Raw genomic sequence first — 19,716 nt, forward strand, 5'->3', positions numbered from 1 at the left:
TTTATGCACATGGAAAATTCGGGCAAAAATTACAGTATTTTTTAATAACAAAAATCCCGGGGTAAAAGTCGAAGGAAATATCCCGTAAGCCTGAAATCGCAGAGGAAGTGCCTTAGAATTAATTTTTTTAAGAATGGAGTTGTGCCATCTGTTGGCGGGCTGGCGGCTTTGCTGTATTCCCCATCACGGCCAGTTCAGGAAGTGGGGGTGATCGGATCCCCAGCTGATGCGTTGGCGGCCTTTGATTGGCTGAAACAGCGCTCGTGCTGCTGCTACTGTTAGCGAGTGGCCGCTGAACTATGAGCTTCCGACTTCTGACAGCTGGAGCCAGTGGAGCTGCGCGTTGCGTTGCATCATTTTTTGGTAAACACGAAAACTTAGTGACTATTTTGTTGTGTTGGCAGTGCTGTGGACCACGTGTTCTCTCACATGTTTTGTTGATTTGTGCGGTTGTGCATCACGTGTGACGGACTGCGGAACGTTTTTCCGTTTTTCCTGATCTTTGGACTTTTTATGGAGTGGACCGGATGTCTCATAAATTTTGGCCTTACTGGCACTCGCATAAAGAGATGGATCGAAGCCGTTCCACGCAAGACCTGGTGCGCTGCTCCTCGAACAACTACTTCGCACCCTATGTAGTGGGGTTGCTCAACAAATCCAGCTGCTACATTCATCCTGGCTATGTCCACCGCAACCTGGGTAAGAATTATTTGTGGATTTTTTGTTTTTAGGGAATAACAGCCAAATAATATAACTAAAGTTCGTCCTGATATAGTTTTTCAATTTTTTTGTATATTCAATAGGAACGGCGTCATTCGGTACTGGTTACTTTGTGCAGGAAAACAACCAGCCGGTGTACGAACTCAGAGAATATTACTTCCTCGTGGGCGGCGACGTTTCCTTTCGCCCGTTCATGCAAGTTGCGGAAAATCTGCGGTTCAAAGTTGGCTGTACCAAACAAAATAGACCCATTTACATCGGCACTATGGCCATCAATGGCCAGGAACTGAGCGGACCGGTAAATTTCCTTCATTTTGAGACAATCAGTAATTATTATTTCACTTTAATTGGCAGGTGATAGATGGAACCTGCTTCACTAATTACAATGGAGCAGTCTATTTTGATAAATACAACTACAAGATCTTGGCCTTGAATGAAGGATGAACAAACCCTGATTTTTTTTTTGAAATGAAATGAGTGAGATTAAAATAAAATAAAATTAGGGTCTAAAATTTTCTTTTTATTTTGAAATTTGTTAACATATAAATGTTTTATTGCTTCATTTATTATTTTAAAGTAGAAAAAAGCGTCTCTAACTGAATTCGCTTAATTTTTCACTGGGCTGTGAAATTCTCAAATATAGAAAATTGCGCTGATAAGGTTTTCCATGCTGGTTGAATTTTCTGTGCGTTAAATATCATTCTAAAGCCAAAATGAGTTTACAAACGACTATTTTATTATGTCTACAGCGATTACTTGAACGAAAATATTGAATGAACATAGTGGTGCCATCGCTTACCAGCTCTGATCACCGAAAGACTTAATATTTAGGCGTTCTCGGGTGAGTTTTTCTATAAAATTGTATAATTTTTAAAATAGCATATAGCTAGTATTACAAATTAGCTCAATTTTGCAATGATCATGAAGTCTCTGTCCTTGGTGAAGACCTTTCCGTTCAAAGCAATAGATAAAACTCCTTTGTGCACCTGTAATTTTAAGAAAATTCTCAATTCCCATCCATCGTGTCTTAAAGACCGTGTTTTGACGAAAATTCTCAGCTCACCAATCGATTCCTGAGGGTCGAATTAGGAAAAGAAGTCATTTTTCCTGACCAAAAAGTGCAGCGCGACGTGCGAACTTTTTTCCCGCCAAAACAATTGGAGCCTGCGCATGCGTGAGAGCTGGTTTGCGCACTTGCAGAGAGACCGCCTGTACGATAGACTTCTTTTTCGGATCCAGCCACCTGTGACGCATGCGCAGGTTAAAATTGTTTTGGCGGGAAAAAAGTTCGCACAGCGCGCTGGACGTTTTGACCGGGAAAAACATCCACTTTACCTAATTCGACCCTCAGGAATCGATTGGTGCGCTCAGAAACCTCGTCAAAAGCGGTCTTCAATGAAATTTAACCCTACCTGTCCACACATCAATTGCACTCCATTTTGAATAAACGCCAGCCCGGTGTACAAAGGTTCGTGTTTGTCGGTGTGTCCTGCGACAAGGCGTAGGTGCGGCAGGGTCTTCTCCAGCGTGCCCACGGTGATGTCGCCGACGAGGAGCACTTCGAACTCGGTTTTGGTGATGACTTGTCCTTTAAAAGTGAAGTAGGCAGTGCCGCCCACGGCGTACCCTGTTAGAAGGTTGCGTCGGTGCCACGCCCTCGCCACGACGATCAGCTCCCCTTGCTCGGTCATGCCGCCGTAAACTGGAAATTCTGGCATGTCCAAGCCATCTCTAATTAATAATTAATTAATTGTGTTGAAAAAGAGGGAAAATTCCAGAAATACCTGTATAAGTACCAGTTTACCATTTTTGGCGGCCCAGGAGGCTGTGGCTTTGAATCAGAGCCGTGTAGAAATGATTCAGGAACGCGAGGAATTCGTAAAATGCGTGCAGGATTTTCGTGAAGAATGTGAATGGGAAGTTCTAGTTATTTGTTTCGTGTCTAACGACACAGAGTCATTTGGAAAATGTACATAATATTTTTGGGCAATTAAAGTATACATTTATTAGGACGTTAAAATCTTAATCACCTGGTGCGCATTAGAATTAATGATGTCCAAAATGGCGTCGAAAAGTGAGCAACTTTACTTTTCTTTCTGGACTTATGTCGCGATTTTATTTTTCTGGTCCAATCGGCCTGGTTCATTCGTGTTATTCATTTGTAGTAAACTTGCTTCTTAAACACAATTTTGCTAGTTATAGTCCGTGTCTGTATTGCATCCCAGATCCCAGCCGACGCCATTCCTGCGCGAATTTGGAATCACACAATGAATTCTCACAATTTTTCCCTACTGAATTATCTACATTACAGGTTTTGAATTTTTCTGTCGAGTCATTTGGAGAATTTGAAGCTATATTTCCTTTTATGCAAGAAATTCGAGGGATTTTTGTTAAAAAAATATTGATGATTTTGCAGTTCTCTTCCTTTAATAATTCATACTTTGCCTTACAAAAGGTTCCAAATTGTCGTAATACGTAACTGAGACCTATCCTTTTAAGTCACAAATTAAATTGTTTAAAATAAGCACATTATCCATATCCAAATTTTGCATTGTTTGGATTATACATGATCCAAATTCTTTTACATTTTTTGTTCAGGTTTTCCTAAAAAGTTTCACCAATTCCATTCCTCCATCTAATAGAGAATATTATCATATAATATGATTAATAATAAAGTCATTGAATGCACACAGACAAATTAAGAGCGGCCGAATGTTCCGTTTTTCTATTTAATAATGGCTGTAGTCGGCCAGTTGAACGTGAGAATGTAAGGCGGCGTGTCGTTGAGGTAAACTAACCCGTCGTAAGCGATGGCACAAACTCCGTTGCGCATCAACTGTGAAAGAAAAAAATCCAGTTAAAATATATCTGCGCAAATATGGCCGCTGCTGGGGTCTCATTATCAAAATTGGCGATTTATCCTTTAATTTTCTAATTTTGGCATACCATTTTCAATACATAATCGGAATTTCAAACCAATTAGCCATTTTTTGTAAGCCGTTAGTGCTGAAAGTCACCAACAGATGGCGCCAAGGAACTTCCGCTGCGATTTCAGACTGGACATTCTTCACTCAATATGCTTTTTTTGACGTGCTGGAAACCAAAATCGGTTCAGCCAATCGCCGTAGAATCTGGAAAAACTATTTTCTGAAATATAAAATCTTTTCCAACGTTTCTACGGCGAATGGCAGGACTGATTTTGGTTTTCCGCACGATAAAAGAAAATATGTCAAAGTGAAGAATGCACAGCGACAGGATTGAGTCTGAAATCGCATCGAAAAATCCTTAAAATTAATTTTATTACTAAAGTAAACGGTGGCGCCATCTGTTGGCGGCTTCAAACACTTAAGGACGAGTCATAAATCCTTAAAATAAAATGTAAAGGTCAAACTGCAACACATTAAACGATCCTAGCAGCCGCCATCTTGTCCATTTCAAATTTAAAAAACCCCTTCGTACCTGTCCGCAGTAGAAGGTTCCGTTGATACTGAAAGATCCGACGAAAAGGGGTTCCCTTAGGACGGTGTGTCCCGCCTGGACGAAGGTCGTGTGAGGGTGGAAAAAGGACACCTCGTTGCGTGACTTGAACTTGATGTTGTCCCCGTAGAGCAGGTCGCACTTGTCCAAAGGCTTGACCACCACGTCCTTCTCGAACACGAAGTAGCCGACCCCTTTGTACGAGTACCCTGGCAGCACGTTGCCCTCGTGGTTGGTCCTGGCGACGTAAATCGGGTGGCCGTCTACCTCGAGGCCGCCGTGCACCAAATTCTTGGGAAACACGGACTTGGTCTTGTACTTCTGGAATCCGTCGAACGAGAACCAGTTCGTCAGCTCCATTTCGGTGCAATGAGGCTGTTTGACGGGAAATGCTGACGAGTTAAATATGAAATTGACAGAATTTTCGGGAAAATATTTTAGGAATTTTACGAGCGATGATATTCTTAGAATTTGAAAGCCGAATTCTTTGTTGCAGAGAATTAAATGAAAATCGTTCAAATTGCTGAAAGTGTTTATCAAAGTTTATTCAGGGGTTTAAAAGATTTTACATGCATTTTGTGTCAATTCAGAAATTTTTTATCTTTTAAAATCTTGCTTTTTAGTCTTGAGGAATATTTTTCCTTCACTCGTAAGCGAGAAGCAATATGTTTTTCATCTCGAACTCGTACAAAACGCTTCCATTGTAGGCGTAAGTCAAATATCCTTCACGCAGCTGTCAAATTAGAATAAAAAATCAATATAATCAATTCAATTTTTAACCTAGATCACATTACCGCTCCGCAAACAGACATTTCCCCATTCACCTTGCAGCTTCCGGCGTACAAAGGAACCTCCCCGTTGTGTCCCACTTGGACAAGCTGATGTAACTCGACGGCACTGTTCTCGCGAAAGCTGATGGAGTCGCCGAACAGCACATAGTAACCGGAATTCATCTCGTAAAAATTGTCTTCATGCGTGAAGTAACCGATTCCATTCATGGCGTAGCCTGCCAACAGGTCGTCTCCGACCTTTGCCCTGGCCACGAAAATCTGCTTCCCGTCCTTTGTCGAGCCGCAGATGACTGGATTATGGCCCGGCAGCTCCTCTCCCTTCTCGCACCAAAGCCAAGTTTCTTGTGCTTGTGATTCCATCTTGACAATGAAAGAATTTGTAGTTGCAGGGCAGGTGGTGTTGGTCGAGTAGCTGTCTCAACGGGAATGAATAGGTTGCTTTTAGCCGGCCTGGATTAGTGCTCTCTATTGACTTAAAATGTTGAGGAGATGCTGACAGGTGGCGCCACTAGTCATTTCACTGGATTTAATTATGATTTTGTGAATTAAAGACCGTTTTTTAGCACACCAATCAATTCTTGAGGGTCGAATTAGGTAAAAGGGATATTTTTCCGAACGAAAAGTTCAGCGCAACGTGCGAACTATTTCCCGCCAAAACAATATGAACGCATATGCGAGAACTGCGCATGCGTGAGAGGTGGCTGGATCTGACTAACAATAAGAAGTCATTCGCACAAGCGGTCTCTCTGCAAGCGCTCAAATCAGCTCTGACGCATGCGCAGTTATTCAAATTGTTTTGGCGGGAAAAAAAGTTCATGTATCGCACTGGACCTTCTGGTCGGAAAAAATATCCACTTAACCTAATTCGACCCTCAAGAATCGATTGGTGTGCTCAGAAACTTTGTCAAAGGCGGTATTGAATTCACAAAATCAGAATTAAATCCAGTGAAATCAGTAGTGGCGCCACCTGTCGGCATCTCCGAACATTTTTACAGTCAATAGAGAGCCGGCTGAAAGCAACCTATTCATTCTCGTTGAGACAGCCACTCGACCAACACCACCTGCCTTGCAACTAAAAATTCTTTCATTGTCAAGATGGAATCACAAGCACAAGAAACCTGGCTTTTGTGCGAGGAGGGAGAGGAGCTGCCGGCCCACAATCCAGTCATCTGCGGCTCGACAAAGGACGGGGAGCAGATTTTCGTGGCCAGGGCAAAGGTCGGAGACGACCTGTTGGCAGGCTACGCCATGAATGGAATCGGTTACTTCACGCACGAAGACAAGTATATCGAGATGAAGTCCGGTTACTATGTGCTGTTCAGCGACTCCATCAGCTTTCGCGAGAACAGTGCCGTCGAGTTACATCAGCTTGTCCAAGTGGGACACAACGGGGAGGTTCCTTTGTACGCCGGAAGCTGCAAGGTGAATGGGGAAATGTCTGTTTGCGGAACGGTAATGTGATCTAGGTTAAAAATTGAATTGATTATATCGATTTTTTATTCTAATTTGACAGCTGCGTGTAGGATATTTGACTTACGCCTACGATAAGGGCGTTTCGTACGAGTTCGAGATGAAAAACGTTTTGCTTCTCGCTTACGAGTGAAGAAATGATTCCTCAGGACTAAAAGCCTCGATGAGCAGGATTTTTAAAAGTTAAAAGAATTCTGAACAGACACAAAATGCATGTATAAACTTTTTAAACCCCGAATAAACTTTGGTAAACACTTTCAGTAATTTGAATGATTTTTCATTAAATTCTTTCCATTAAAGAATTCAGTTATTTTAAATATAAAATATTTTCCGACGTTTCTACGGCGAGTGGCGGGACTGATTTTCGTTTTCAGTACGTCAAAAGTAAATATATTAAGTGAAGTCAGAAATCGTAACGGAAGTGTCTTAAACTTTTTTCCCCCCACGAAAGTATACGGTGGCGCCATCTGTTGGAAGCTTCGAACGCTAAGTGCTTATGCAACTGGTGATTTAATTGCAATTTGGTCAGGACTTATCTAGCTGATTAATTATTCAGGAATTCGCCTTTTCATCTAGATTTTCGTTGCAAATTTCGCGGACCCAGGCATTAATTAGGGTGGGTTAGATTTTATGGTCGCGTTGTTTCTTTAATTTCTAGGGTAAAACAATGAAAGAGGCTTGTTTGTGTATTTAATATTAATTATTTTCCTCGTGAAATTTACTCAATTAACACTAATGACATACATCAAATGCAAATAGGAACGGAGTAAATCTACTGAATTAGACTTTTCTTCGAAATTAATTAATTGACATTACAAGAAAAGAACAATTGTTTCTCACCGCTTCAGTCTGCCGAACTCGTGAAGTTGTATCTACGGACGTTTCCCACGCACTTCTTGCCCGTTTTTAACGTGTGTAAAAATGACTCACGGGTATGTGAGTGAGTAATAGTTTCCCCACCCCACACTATTACAACGAACAAATAAAATTATCTAACGAAATAAAATCCAGGTAGTCGAGGATTAAGTGCTTTACACAGTTTAAAGTGATAACTTGTTATGTTACCCGAAGTATTACTTGTTCAATGATAAATATTGTGACACAAAGATCGTTAAGCAATTTCCATTGCACTCCTGTATTGGTACAAAAGGGACAAATATTTTAATTGAAATTGTCTTGCGATTTTTTTCATTTGTACGAAAAAAACAAGTTTAGTTAAAATCTGAAAATTTAGTCTCAATCTTAATTTGTATTTTTCCCTAAGACATACATGCTCTGAGTATAAGCTTAAAAATTTGAAAACGTTTTATATAATAGAATAAATTAGACATATTGGCAATTTTTTATGCCAAGTGCAAAATTCAGAGACTCTTCCGGAAAATCCTAATAACCCATTCTATTATTATCTTATCGATTAGTTTACATTTCATGATTATCGAGCGAAAATTCACCAGTTGGGTAATCCCATAGTGTTTGAAGCTGGCAACAGATGGCGCCACCGTCTACTTTGGTAAAAAAAATTATTTTAAGGCACTTCCGCTGCGTTTTCAGACTCAATCCTGTCACTTGTGCATTCTATGTAAACTTAATTTTCTTTCTTTTGACGTGCTGAAAACCATAATCGGTTTAGCCAATCGCCGTAGAACCAGTAAAAACTTTTTTTATTTAAATAAAAAAGCCTTCTGACGATTCATACAGCGAATGGCCGGTCTGATTTTATGTTTGTCTCCCGGGGAGGCTGACTGAGATCGTGATTCCTACATCCTAAGGGTGAGGCTTATCCAAATGCACTTCGGAAGGCCCATCGGTGATAATTTTTGGTATCGGGGGCTTCGTATGAGCAAAATTAAAACAATATTATTACTTCTCACAAATAAGTCCATCTCCTGATGGCATTACCGAACAATTAATTATTTAATTCCAACTCTTCCGAATAAATCAACTACAAGGCACTTTCTCCGCCCGGTGAGTGGTCCTCCTTGTGAATTTGGACACTAACAAACGTTTCATGTCGGCAATCGTGGTCGTCTTCCTCTGAGTCGGCTTCGTAATCGCTCGAATCAGGCTCAAGGGTGTCCAACCATGGCTGCAGGTGGCGCCGCTCTGCATCATCCTCGTGGATAGCGTCCTCGATTTTTGGACGGACCATTTCTCTCGGTTGAAACCACATCACACAGACGCAAAAGACGTAAATCATAGTGCAGACCAACAGCACCACTATAATTGTCTCCAAACTTGTTCTAAACTCTGAAAATTTAATTAATACTGTCGGTATTATTAATCCACTATAATATTCCAACAAACCTGGTGAGCTCAGGATTGACCTGGGAGTCACGCTGACTGAGAGGCGGCTCAGGGTTGACCCTGAACGGCAGGAAAACTGGCCTTGCACATCCTGGTCGGCGTCCTCGATCAGCAGGAAGCCGTGCTCGTCGACTTTCACGCGGCTCCTGGCGCCTAAGTGCAGCCATCTGTCGACGGCCAAAAGGTCGCCGGCTCTGCTCCACTCGACCCTGTCTAAGGGCGAACCCTGACTTCAAGATTTGGTTATAAAATTGAGGTTGTGAACTGTTAACAGTCACCTGGGGCATGAGATCTGTGCTGAATCGCCCTCCTGCAGGTGTTTTTCCTCACCTGGCGGCAGGGTTAGGTCGAGGTTATCCTCGGCACCTGATTGCCAGAGGAAATTTGGATTTGACGAGAGCATGGACACCAAAAACCATCGCCTAGCTGACACGGAGAACATTTTTGTTTGTTTTGTTGTTTATTGTTGGAACAATCAAATTTTACGCAGGGATGATTATAGCCTACAATCGAAAGATTTGGTTTTTAAAATTGAGCAAGGATTGAAGTCGGAGAAACACGAAAATTTCATTGTTAGTGGATATTAATATTTTTCGAGAGTATTTCCTCAAGAATTTGAAAAAGCTCTTGTAGAAATATTTGTCTTGGCGAAAATAGAATTTCTGAGATGATTGGAACATTCCAGTGCCGAGATTTTGGAATTTATAGAATACAATAAGAATTATTTTAGTTCCTTTTAAGTGATTGAAAATTTTAAAATCGATTTGAAAACACAGGTCAATCAATGTGTGATGAGGAGGATCAATCAGAAGTTTTAAAAACTAAAAGTTTCTCTTTTGGGGTTTAAGACTTGAAATTAAATCAAAATTCTAGTAGTTTATCTAAAAATTTATTTTCAATACGGTGTATTAAATACAAATATAGGTATTATTTATGGTAAAGCAGTTGTCAGCGCAAATAGTCAAATAATCGCAGATACATAAAACACCGCAATTCACTATGTAAAATTACGTAAAATAATTTAAAATTAACATAGTAATATGTGATAATTCTAAAAGTTAATAATCATTCGGTGACATTGTTATCAAAAGAATTTTTCTTTATCTGCACGAGATTTCTTCGTTGCCATTGCCATGACTAAGTCTGCGTATAAACGAGAATCGTGTAGTCCAAAATGTTGGTCTCAACAGTTTGATTCGCGAAGTTGGCCACACTGCACAACCACCTCTCCCTTAGCTGTCAATCAAACAAAATTACAAAATATAAGACATTAAGAAAACCATTCACCACATACTTCTCCGCAAAGTCGAATTCCGTTGACAGGAAAGCATCCTAAGTAAGTCCCAATTCCAGCCTCTACTGTCAAATTGTAGAATCGCTGATTTGGGCCCATGTCTTCAGGATTGACAAACGAGAGATTGTCTTCGTAGAGCAATTCAAAGTTACAATCTGCCCTGAAGCAATGTGGCATATCATTTTCCCAGGAATCGAACGTGAAGTATCCCATTGCTCCCAAGGCGTAGCCGAAAAGTATCATCTCGTCTGTACATGTCCTGACAACAGGAATCGGGTTTCCTTCAAACGTGTCAGGGCAGACGACGAGGGCTTCACTGCCCTCATACGCACCATGCGCGGGATTGTGCCAAGGCATTTTCTGTCGCAATTAAAAGGCAATAAGGCCTGAGTTAATACCGACTACTATGGCCGCAGCAGACTGACTAAATAATTCATCAGTAGGAATGTTATTCACTCGAAGAATGTTTGGCAGGAATATTATTTTTGAAATGATTCGAATAGTTAAGAATTTTCTAGAATAAAGTAATATTTTAACGGTCCTCGCTAGCAATTTTGATGTACATATTTCGTCTTTTTATGACTCAATGGTTTTATTGACGAAGAAAGTACCAATTAAATTAAAATCGATCCGAAAATATAGCTTTTGCTCGAATCAGACGATTTTCCGAGAAAACTTTGATGCAAAGGGAAAATTCTCAAAGTTGATTGACTTTCGTATGGATCGTGCAAAGGCATTTTGTTCGAAAGAGGCAGAGACAAAATGAAATTGATTTCATGAATTCGAAGCTCGTGAAGAATGTGTTTGTGAATTTTTATTAAGAAAACTAGAAAATGATACGATCAATCTTTGCATGAAATTAATTATTAGAGAGGCTTGTTTGATTAAATAAAATTATCCGATTCATCAGTTGCGTAAGCCCTTAGTGTTCGAAGCCGTCAACAGATGGCGCCACCGTATAATTTCTTAATAAATTTAATTTTAAGGGGCTTCCGCTGTGATTTCAGACTTAAATCCTATACCACTGCGAATTCTTCACTTAATAAGATTTCTTTTGACGTATGCTGAAAACCAAAATCAGTCCAGAAATTCACCGTAGAACGGCTGGAAAAGTTTTTATATTTCAAAATATAGTTTTTTACTGTCTTACGGCGATTGGCGTAACCGATTTTAGTTATCAGCAGGTCAAAAGAAAGCATTTTAAGTGAAGAATGCACATTGGCAAGGATTAAGTCTGGAATCGCAGCGGGAGTGTCTTAAAATTTAATTTATTATGAAAGTATAAAATGCCACCATTTGTTAGTGGCTTTGAACATTGGCTTACACAATTGTCAATATTCTTTGAGTTCAGTTCAAACTGGTGAAATTGTGTGCTTGAAATGAAAAAGAATTTAGAACATCTTGTTTGTTTTTTATTTGTTCTTGACGCATCTTACAATACGTCTCAAAGTGTGTGCAAATTTGCGGCCTTCAAAAATAAGGCTTCTTTCAAAAATGAACTTTGTTGTTGTTTAACTTGTCGATTTTAACCCTTCTTTCCACTATGGCTGCAGTTAAAATTCATATATTCCTAGAAGGTTTAAACGGTACACTGTAAGAACCCTTTTAAAAAATTCCTGTATTCTGTTTCCCTCGTAAGACATTCGTTTTTTATCAAACATCACTTCTATGAGGGCTATAAAATATCGTCACAGTTTTTAAGTACTTTGAATTCAAAATTCCGGTGAACAACATTTTGGTTGTAATTGATGTAGCAGACACCGTTGACAACCTGTTGGTGCAAAAGATAAAACGTTAAAAACACTCATCATGAATTAAAAAATCATCTATATATTTAAAGATATATTCTGAGTCATAATCAAAATCTCTAATAGTTTAGAATTATTTACTACTACCATTCCGCAAAGTTCTAAGTCCACCTCGACATTAAAGCTGCCAATTTGTATTGGCTTGCCATTATATAGTCCAGTCCTGACGCTTCGGTAGCCATGAATCTCATTGGGGTTTAAAAACTCATAATTTCCTGTGTAAATCACGTCAAATCCATTAGTCTGAAACGGAATTTGCTGGTGCGTGGAAACAAAATATCCAACGCCATCTATGCCATAGCCTATTAAGAATAATAAAATTATCGTTGTGAAGAGCAATGTAATTTCTCGTAACTACCTGGAACGTAGCGCCCTTCATACATTGTCCTGGCCACGTAAATCGGTAGTCCATCCCATGTATAGTTAATAAAAAGAGCTGACTGATCGTTACTACCGATTTCTTCACTGAAATCATGATAAGATATCCAGTTTGGTTCCCTTTCTTCCACTCGAATTCTTTCAAAATAAAAGGATAAATCTGAGGATGCATCTGGTAATGGTGCCATTCCTGGAATGCTGCAATGTTCCAGTTGATTAGGATTTAAAATATTAATTAAGATTGGAAATTTGACAAATATGTAAATGAAGTGTGTTTTACATAAGCCCTTTGTGTTCGAAGCCTCCAACAGATGGCGCCAACGCATACTTCATTAATAAATTTAGTTAAATAAATGGAGTAATGAAAAACTATTTTTTGAAATATAAAATCTTTTCCAACGTTTCTACGGCGAATGGCTGAACCGATTTTGGTTTTCAACACGTCATATTAAGAGAAGAATGCACAGTGGCCGGATTGAGTCTGAAATCGGAGCGGAAGTGCCTTAAAATAAAACTAATTACGAAAGTATACGTTAAATAAATAAAATCAATTTACAAAATGAAATCCAGTTAGTCGAGAATTAAGTTCTTTAGATTGGTAACTTGTTTTTTTACCCAAAGTAAAACTTTTGCAACGAAAAAATTCTGCTGGCACAATGAGTCAAGCAATTTTGCAGCCAAAAATGCTCTAATAAATCACACTGCTTTGACATTGACACGTCTGAAATCGCCTTAACATTGCGAGCCAACAGACTGGTTTATAATAATGACTAAAGATTTATTCTGCTGCGAAAGAGACGTAAAAATGAAAAAAAACAACTTTACTCAAGACAAAGTTAACAAATTAAGGCAATACGATAGAACTGAACACATAACTATACCTCGTGGTGTCACGTCTTTCGCCTGAATATGCGTTTTGAAATTGATTTGTGCTGCGTGTGCCGTCAGTATAATGGTGCGTTGGCAAGTGAAGTTGTGTTCTTTTAACTCAACATCGTGTGAGTGAGTATTTCTGATTCTATAGACAACTACAAAAACAATAATTGTTATCGTTAACGTAACCATGTTTTGAACACATGTTTCTGGAGCGGTTGAGTTTATTGCACAATAACATGTATTTATATCGACAAAATTAGTAATAACAGACTGCGCTTGGTTATTGAAAGTAGAGGAATTCCAAAAACAATTATAAATAAATTCGTAAACCGAAAAGAAATAATTTCTTTTCAATTTTGCGAAGAAATTGTATCAAAATAACTAATCTTTAAAAATTCTGCTCTCAATTTCACCACCTACATTTACATATCAATGTCCTCCAGCTATTGCGGCCTCGGACACGGATGAAAAAAAAACACTTATAATGCGCTCATTTGACGTGCTGAAAACCACAATCTGTCCAACCAATTCGCCGTAGAAATGTTGAAAAGATTTTATATTTCAAAAACTAGTTTTTCACGATTCTACGGCGATTGGATTAAGCTATTTTTGTTTCCAGCACGTTAAAGAAATGCATATTAAGTGAATTATGCACAGCAGCAGGAATGAGTCTGAAATCGCAGCGGAATTGCCTTAAAATTAAATATTTCACGAAAATATTCGGTGGCGCCATCTGTTGGTGGCTTCGAACATTAAGGGTTTATGTAACTGGTGTATTTAATGATGACCTGCCATATTTCATTTTTTGATGTACTGAAAACCAATAAATCCGTTCAGCCGATAGTGGTATAAACGACAGTAAAGATTTTTATAAAATTTTTGTCTTCGTGCAATGACTTGCACTTGCAAGACAGATTTTTGTTGCCAGCAGGCACTAAAGGAAATTCATTAATATTACGGCGGCTCTGCATGCGCTAAGAAACTTCCCAATCGGTGAAGTACTTGAAGCCATAATAATATTCATGACTTTGACCAGAAAAAAAAATCAATTAGAAGTCTTAAAAAACTTACTTATATCAGAAAAAGTGTTGCAAATGTAAAAGCAAACACCTTTCCCAAGAGGACGACGCTTTCAAGCTCTAGATCCCAGGTGGAGACGGGACTTGACTGATCCGAGATCCGAGCAATAAATGTTTAAGATATTTGGACGATCTCATCTATGGGTGGAATTTTCTTGCTGAATATCTCTCGACAAACAAAGGATAATTCCGTTGGATTTAGCCAAATGCGACGAGGCGGAGTCTCACAAAAATATTTACGTAACACCATTTTTTCATGGGGTGATGTATCTATTTGGAAATCCAGAAACTCGAGCGTTTTGAAAATAAGGATTTGGAGTTTCAATATGTTAAATAAATGCATCAACTTTATCACAATTCCAATCAAAGTGTCAAATCGATTTTTTTAAAATAATAGACGGCTGTTACTTTTAGGTGGAAAAGTTGGGTTGCGGTTTAAAAAATTTAATTTTAAGATAATAATTTATTGAGCTTACAGAACCGACAAATGAAAAACAAAAATTAAAAAATTTCTCCATTTTTTGTCAATGTTATCTTGGCCAAATCTCGGGTTTGAGCCATCAGAATTACAAAAACTGCATACCGTTTGACTCGCCTGCTTAACCTCCCTTAGTTAGCCGAAGGGTTTTGGGGGGTCACCTACCCCGCCAACCCGAATTTGCATTTTTTCTGCCTCCATAGGAATTTTTGTGCTTTTAGATTTTTATTTCGTCGATTGATATTTTTGTTTCGAAAATTGAGCAATGATTTAAGTCAGCTAAACAGAAAAATTTATTTGTTTATGCATATTTTTCGGAGGAATTTTTTCAAGAATTTCGCCCAACCATTTGAAAATGCTCCTGTTGGAACGTTTGGAAATATTTTCCTTGGTGAAGATAGAATTTTGAGATGCTTTGAACATTCTAGTGCCGAGGTTTTAGAATTTCTAGAATATATGAATTATTTAGGTTCCTTTCAACGTTTTTAAATGGATAAAGAAAGTAACTGAAATTTTTAAAATCGATTTAAAAACATAAGACAATCAATGTTTGATGAGGAAGATTAATAAGTGGTTTTAAAAAATAAAATTTTCTCTTATGGGGGTTAAAACTTGAAATTAAATCAAAGTTATCGTAGTTCAGCTAAAAATTTATTTTCAATTTACGGTGTATTAAATACATGTTTATAGGTATAATTTAAGGTACAGCAATAATAGTCAAATCAATTGAAAATCCAACAGATACATAAAACACCGCTATTTGCCATGGAAAATTACGTAAAATAATTTTAAATTAAATTAAAGAAACGTTATAATATGTGATTATTCTCAAATTGAATAATCATTTGGCGACTGTATTATCAAAAGAATTGTCTTGCTATAGCTATGTCTGCGTATAAGTGAGAACCGTGTAGTCCGCAATGTTGGTCTCAACAGTTAGATTCGCGTAATTGGCCACACTGCAATTCCCATCCCTTAGCTGTCAATCAAACAAAATTACAAAATATAAGGCAATAAGAAAACCAACCACCACATACTTCTCCGCAAAGTCGAATTCCGTTGACAGGAAAGCATCCTAAGTACATCGCAGTACCATCGTGTTCTACCAAATTGTAGTAGTTCTGATTTGCGGCAACGTGTTCGGGATGGACAAACGACAGATTGTCTTCGTAGAGCATTTCAAAGTTACGATTTGCCCTAAAGCAAGGAGGCATATCTTCCCAGTACTCGAACGTAAAGTATCCCATTGCTCCCAGGGCGTAACCGAAAAGTAGCTCGTCATCTATACATGTTCTGACAACCGGAATCGGATTTCCTTCAAACGTGTCAGGGCAGACGACGAGGGCTTCACTGCCCTCATACGCACCATGCGCGGGATTGTGCCAAGGCATTTTCTGTCGCAATTAAAAGGCAATAAGGCCTGAGTTAATACCGACTACTATGGCCGCAACAGACTGACTAAATAATTCATCAGTAGGAATGTTATTCACTCGAAGAATGTTTGGCAGGAATATTATTTTTGAAATGATTCGAATAGTTAAGAATTTTCTAGACTTAAATAATATTTTAACGGTCCTCGATAACAATTTTGATTTATATTTCGTCTTCATATATTATATTTTTTTATGATTCAATGGTTTTATCGCTGTAGAAACGTACTAAATATATTAAAATCGATCTGAAAATATAGCTTTTACTCGATTTATACGATTTTCCGATAAAACTTTGACGCATTGTAAGTCACCATAGGATAAATTCTCAAAGTTGATCGACCTTCGTACGGATCATGCAAAGGCATTTTGTTCGAAAGAGGCAGAGACAAAATGAAATTGATTTCATGAATTCGAAACTCCTGAAGAATGTGTTTGAGAATTTTTAATAAGAAAGCTAGAAAATGATTCGATCGATCTTTGCATGAAATAAATGATTATAGAGGCTTAATTAATTAAATAAAATTATTCGATTCATCAGTTGCGTAAGCCCTTAGTGTTTCAATCTTCTAACAGATGGCGCCACCATGTACTTACGTAAGGGATAATTCAACTGTCAATGTTCTTTCAGTTAAGTTCGAACCTGTGAAATTCTGTGCTTGAAATGAAAAAGAATTTAGACCACTTGATTTCTTTTTTTATTTGTTCTTGAAGCATCTTACAATATATGGTCTCAAACTGTGTGTAAATTTGAGGCCTTGAAAATAAGAATTGTCAATTTTAACCCCTCTTACTATTAGCTACAGTTAAAATAATTTATTCCTAAAAGGTTAAAACGGATCTTTGTAAGAACAATTTTAAAAAATTCTTATTTTATCTTTCCCTTCGTCTTTTATTTAACAGCACTTCTATGAGGGCTATTAACTATTGTTAGAGTTTTTAAGTACTGTGAATCCATAATTACGGGGAACAACTTGTTCGTTGTAATTGATGTAGCAGACATCGTTGATAACCTGTTGGTGCAAAAGATAAAACGCTAAACAAAATCTTCTCTAATGAAAAAAAGCAGCACCATATTTATCGATATAATTTGAGTTATAATCAAAATCTTCCCTAATTAATTAAGAATTAATTTACTATACTACCATTCCGCAAAGTTCTAAGTCCACCTCGACATTAAAGCTGCCAATTTGTATTGGCAATTCATTATAGTGTCCATTCGCGACGCGTTGGTTTCCAGGAACTGCATAGTGGTATAAAAACTCATAATTTCCTGTGTAAATCACGTCAAATCCATTAGTCTGAAACGGAATTTGCTGGTGCGTGGAAACAAAATATCCAACGCCATCTATGCTATAGCCTATTAAGAATAATAAAATTATCGTTGTGAAGAGCAATGTAATTTCTCGTAACTACCTGGAACGCAGCGCCCTTCATGCATTGTTCTGGCGACGTAGATCGGGAGTTCATCTGGCGTATAGTTAATAAATAGAGCCGACTGATCGTTACTACCGAATTCTTCACTGAAATCATGATAAGATATCCAGTTTGGTTCCATTTCTTCCTCTTCAATTCTCTGAATAATGTCTGGTATTGGTGCCATTCCTCGAATACTGCAAAGTTCAAGTTGATTATAGGAATTTAAATATTAATTAAGATTTGAAAGACGAGGCGCCGAGATAATATATATGGCGTGTGGTGGAGTACGGTGGGAAAGTTACAAACGTAAAATGATATTGGCTAGGAAAATTTATCCTGAAAATACCTTCGGCACAATTAATGATTTTGTTGATATTTCTTTTCAAACATCTGATTACGCCGGTAATTCATGAATCGACCGTTAGATGGCACATCAGGCTAAAGGAAATGAAACAAAATACGCGGGAAAGAAAATATTAGGTCGGCACGCCTCTTTTTTGACGCTTCTGAATGGCCGCTGGACTGTCTCTTGATTGGCCTCCGTTATTTCGACGCCATATATTGAATTCTGACCGCCAAAACCCACATAGATCGTAACCCAGCCCCCGGTGATTTGGTATTTGATAAATAAATAAATGTAGTTTAATAACGAAGCCGGCATATTTCATTTGATGTAATGAAAATAAAAATTTCGATCTGCCGTTAGTGGTAGAAATGACAGTAGAGATTTTGATAACATATTTTTCTACATGCATAGTAATTTGCAAGACCGATTTTTGTCGCCAGCGGGTATTAAAGGAAACAAATTAATAGGATTTAATATTACGGCGGCTCTGTATACGCTAAGAAACCTCCCAATCGGTGAAGTATTTAAAACCATAATAATAAATATTAATTTGACAAGAAAAAAATCAATTAGAATAGGTCTTAACAAACTTACTTACTATATCAGAAAAAGTGTTACTAAAGCAAACACCTTTCCTGAGAGGACGATGCTTTCAAGATCTGGATTCTTCTACTGGAGAGACTTGACTGATCAGAGCTAAGGAAAGTAAAGGCGGTTTACTCTCCCTAATCAGAGCAATAAAAAATGTTTAAGATATGTATTAGGAAGATTTCATCTATATGGACGGAATTTCGTGTTGAATATCTCTCAAAGGCTAATTTCGTTGGATTTAGACAAATATGACAATGTGTAGAATTTCACAAAAATATTTACGTAATACCTTTTTGTCACGGGGTGATATAACTATTTGGAAATTTAGAAACCTGAGCATTTTGAAAATAAGAGATGCAGTTTCAATATGTTAAATAAATGCATCAACGTTACCAGAATTCCAATCAAAGTTTCAGATCGATTTAAATAATAGAGGGTTGTTACTTTTAGATGGAAAAGTTGAGTTGGATTCTCTTGCATTGAAAATAAAAATAATTAAAAGCTCAGTAATTTAAGATGATTTATTGAACCGACAAAATGTACCAAAAATTAAAATTTCAATTTTTTGCCAATATTTAAACCGCCAAATCTCGGGTTCGAGCCGTCAGAATTACAAAAACTGCACACCTGCACACCATTCGACTCGCCTTAACCTCCCCTAGATATCCGATGTGTTTTTGGAGTGATCGCTTACCCCTCCAATCCCAATTTGCTTTTTTTTCTACCTTTTTAATAAGTTTCTACTATTAAGATTTGTATTTCGTATCTTACCTCTCTATATATAAAGGGTAAAAGGTAGTAGTTCAGGGTTGATCACCCTTTGGCTATCTAGGGAAGGTTGAGACGAGTCGAATGGTGTGCAGATTTTGCACTCCTGACAGTTAGAACCCGATATTTCGCGATTAAAATATAACTGGTAGCCTGGAAATTGCGCATCGCTCAACAAATTTCCATTGTTGAATTGATTGTTACCTATTCCTTACAACAAGGAAATTCGCGTTTGGTTGTAGAACAGCTATATGCGCAATTTTACCGCTGCAAAAGTATGGGCAAAGAGCAACTCGACACTTATCGTAAAACAAATTTAATTTAAATAAAATTGGTAATCCTCGTGGTAAAAATTAAAAAAGGAAATTTCTTACGATAAGATATATTTCTATATGGTTAGATTTATTTCATCTCAAGCACATTGGTTCAGGCAGTGGCACTGTCGAGAACATCAAAAAAATTATCCTCCGCAATGACGTAACCATCA

At 37.9% G+C, this 19,716-nt stretch overlaps 2 protein-coding genes across 2 annotated transcripts; one reads left to right on the top strand and one right to left on the bottom strand.

Moving 5' to 3' along the window:
• The first annotated feature begins 446 nt into the window (after positions 1 to 446).
• LOC135936206 (uncharacterized) lies at positions 447 to 1,226 on the top strand. Its single transcript, XM_065478947.1, has 3 exons — positions 447 to 699; positions 804 to 1,018; positions 1,075 to 1,226. Exons 1-3 carry the CDS (start codon positions 528 to 530, stop codon positions 1,162 to 1,164), a joined length of 477 nt encoding a protein of 158 aa, XP_065335019.1. The 5' UTR covers positions 447 to 527; the 3' UTR covers positions 1,165 to 1,226.
• Positions 1,227 to 3,409: 2,183 nt separating this feature from the next.
• LOC135936465 (uncharacterized) lies at positions 3,410 to 4,576 on the bottom strand. The gene is made up of 2 exons (XM_065479281.1): positions 4,180 to 4,576; positions 3,410 to 3,556 (listed from the first exon to the last, which is right to left on the bottom strand). The coding sequence occupies exons 1-2, from the start codon at positions 4,555 to 4,557 to the stop codon at positions 3,446 to 3,448; spliced, it is 489 nt and encodes a 162-aa protein (XP_065335353.1). The 5' UTR covers positions 4,558 to 4,576; the 3' UTR covers positions 3,410 to 3,445.
• Positions 4,577 to 19,716: the final 15,140 nt, after the last annotated feature.

This window comes from Cloeon dipterum, chromosome 2, assembly GCF_949628265.1.
Source record: "Cloeon dipterum chromosome 2, ieCloDipt1.1, whole genome shotgun sequence".
NCBI lineage: Eukaryota > Metazoa > Arthropoda > Insecta > Ephemeroptera > Baetidae > Cloeon > Cloeon dipterum.

What these genes read in the sequence shown, in the direction of transcription:
- LOC135936465 (XM_065479281.1), bottom strand. Translation starts at nt 4,557, where the DNA reads ATGGAGCTGACGAACTGGTTCTCGTTCGACGGATTCCAGAAGTACAAG. An exon ending in GAACCTTCTACTGCGGACAG is followed by an intron (nt 3,557 to 4,179) that starts GTACGAAGGGGT and finishes TTTCTTTCACAG; the next exon opens with TTGATGCGCAACGGAGTTTG.
- LOC135936206 (XM_065478947.1), top strand. Translation starts at nt 528, where the DNA reads ATGTCTCATAAATTTTGGCCTTACTGGCACTCGCATAAAGAGATGGAT. An exon ending in CTATGTCCACCGCAACCTGG is followed by an intron (nt 700 to 803) that starts GTAAGAATTATT and finishes TATATTCAATAG; the next exon opens with GAACGGCGTCATTCGGTACT. An exon ending in GCCAGGAACTGAGCGGACCG is followed by an intron (nt 1,019 to 1,074) that starts GTAAATTTCCTT and finishes TTTAATTGGCAG; the next exon opens with GTGATAGATGGAACCTGCTT.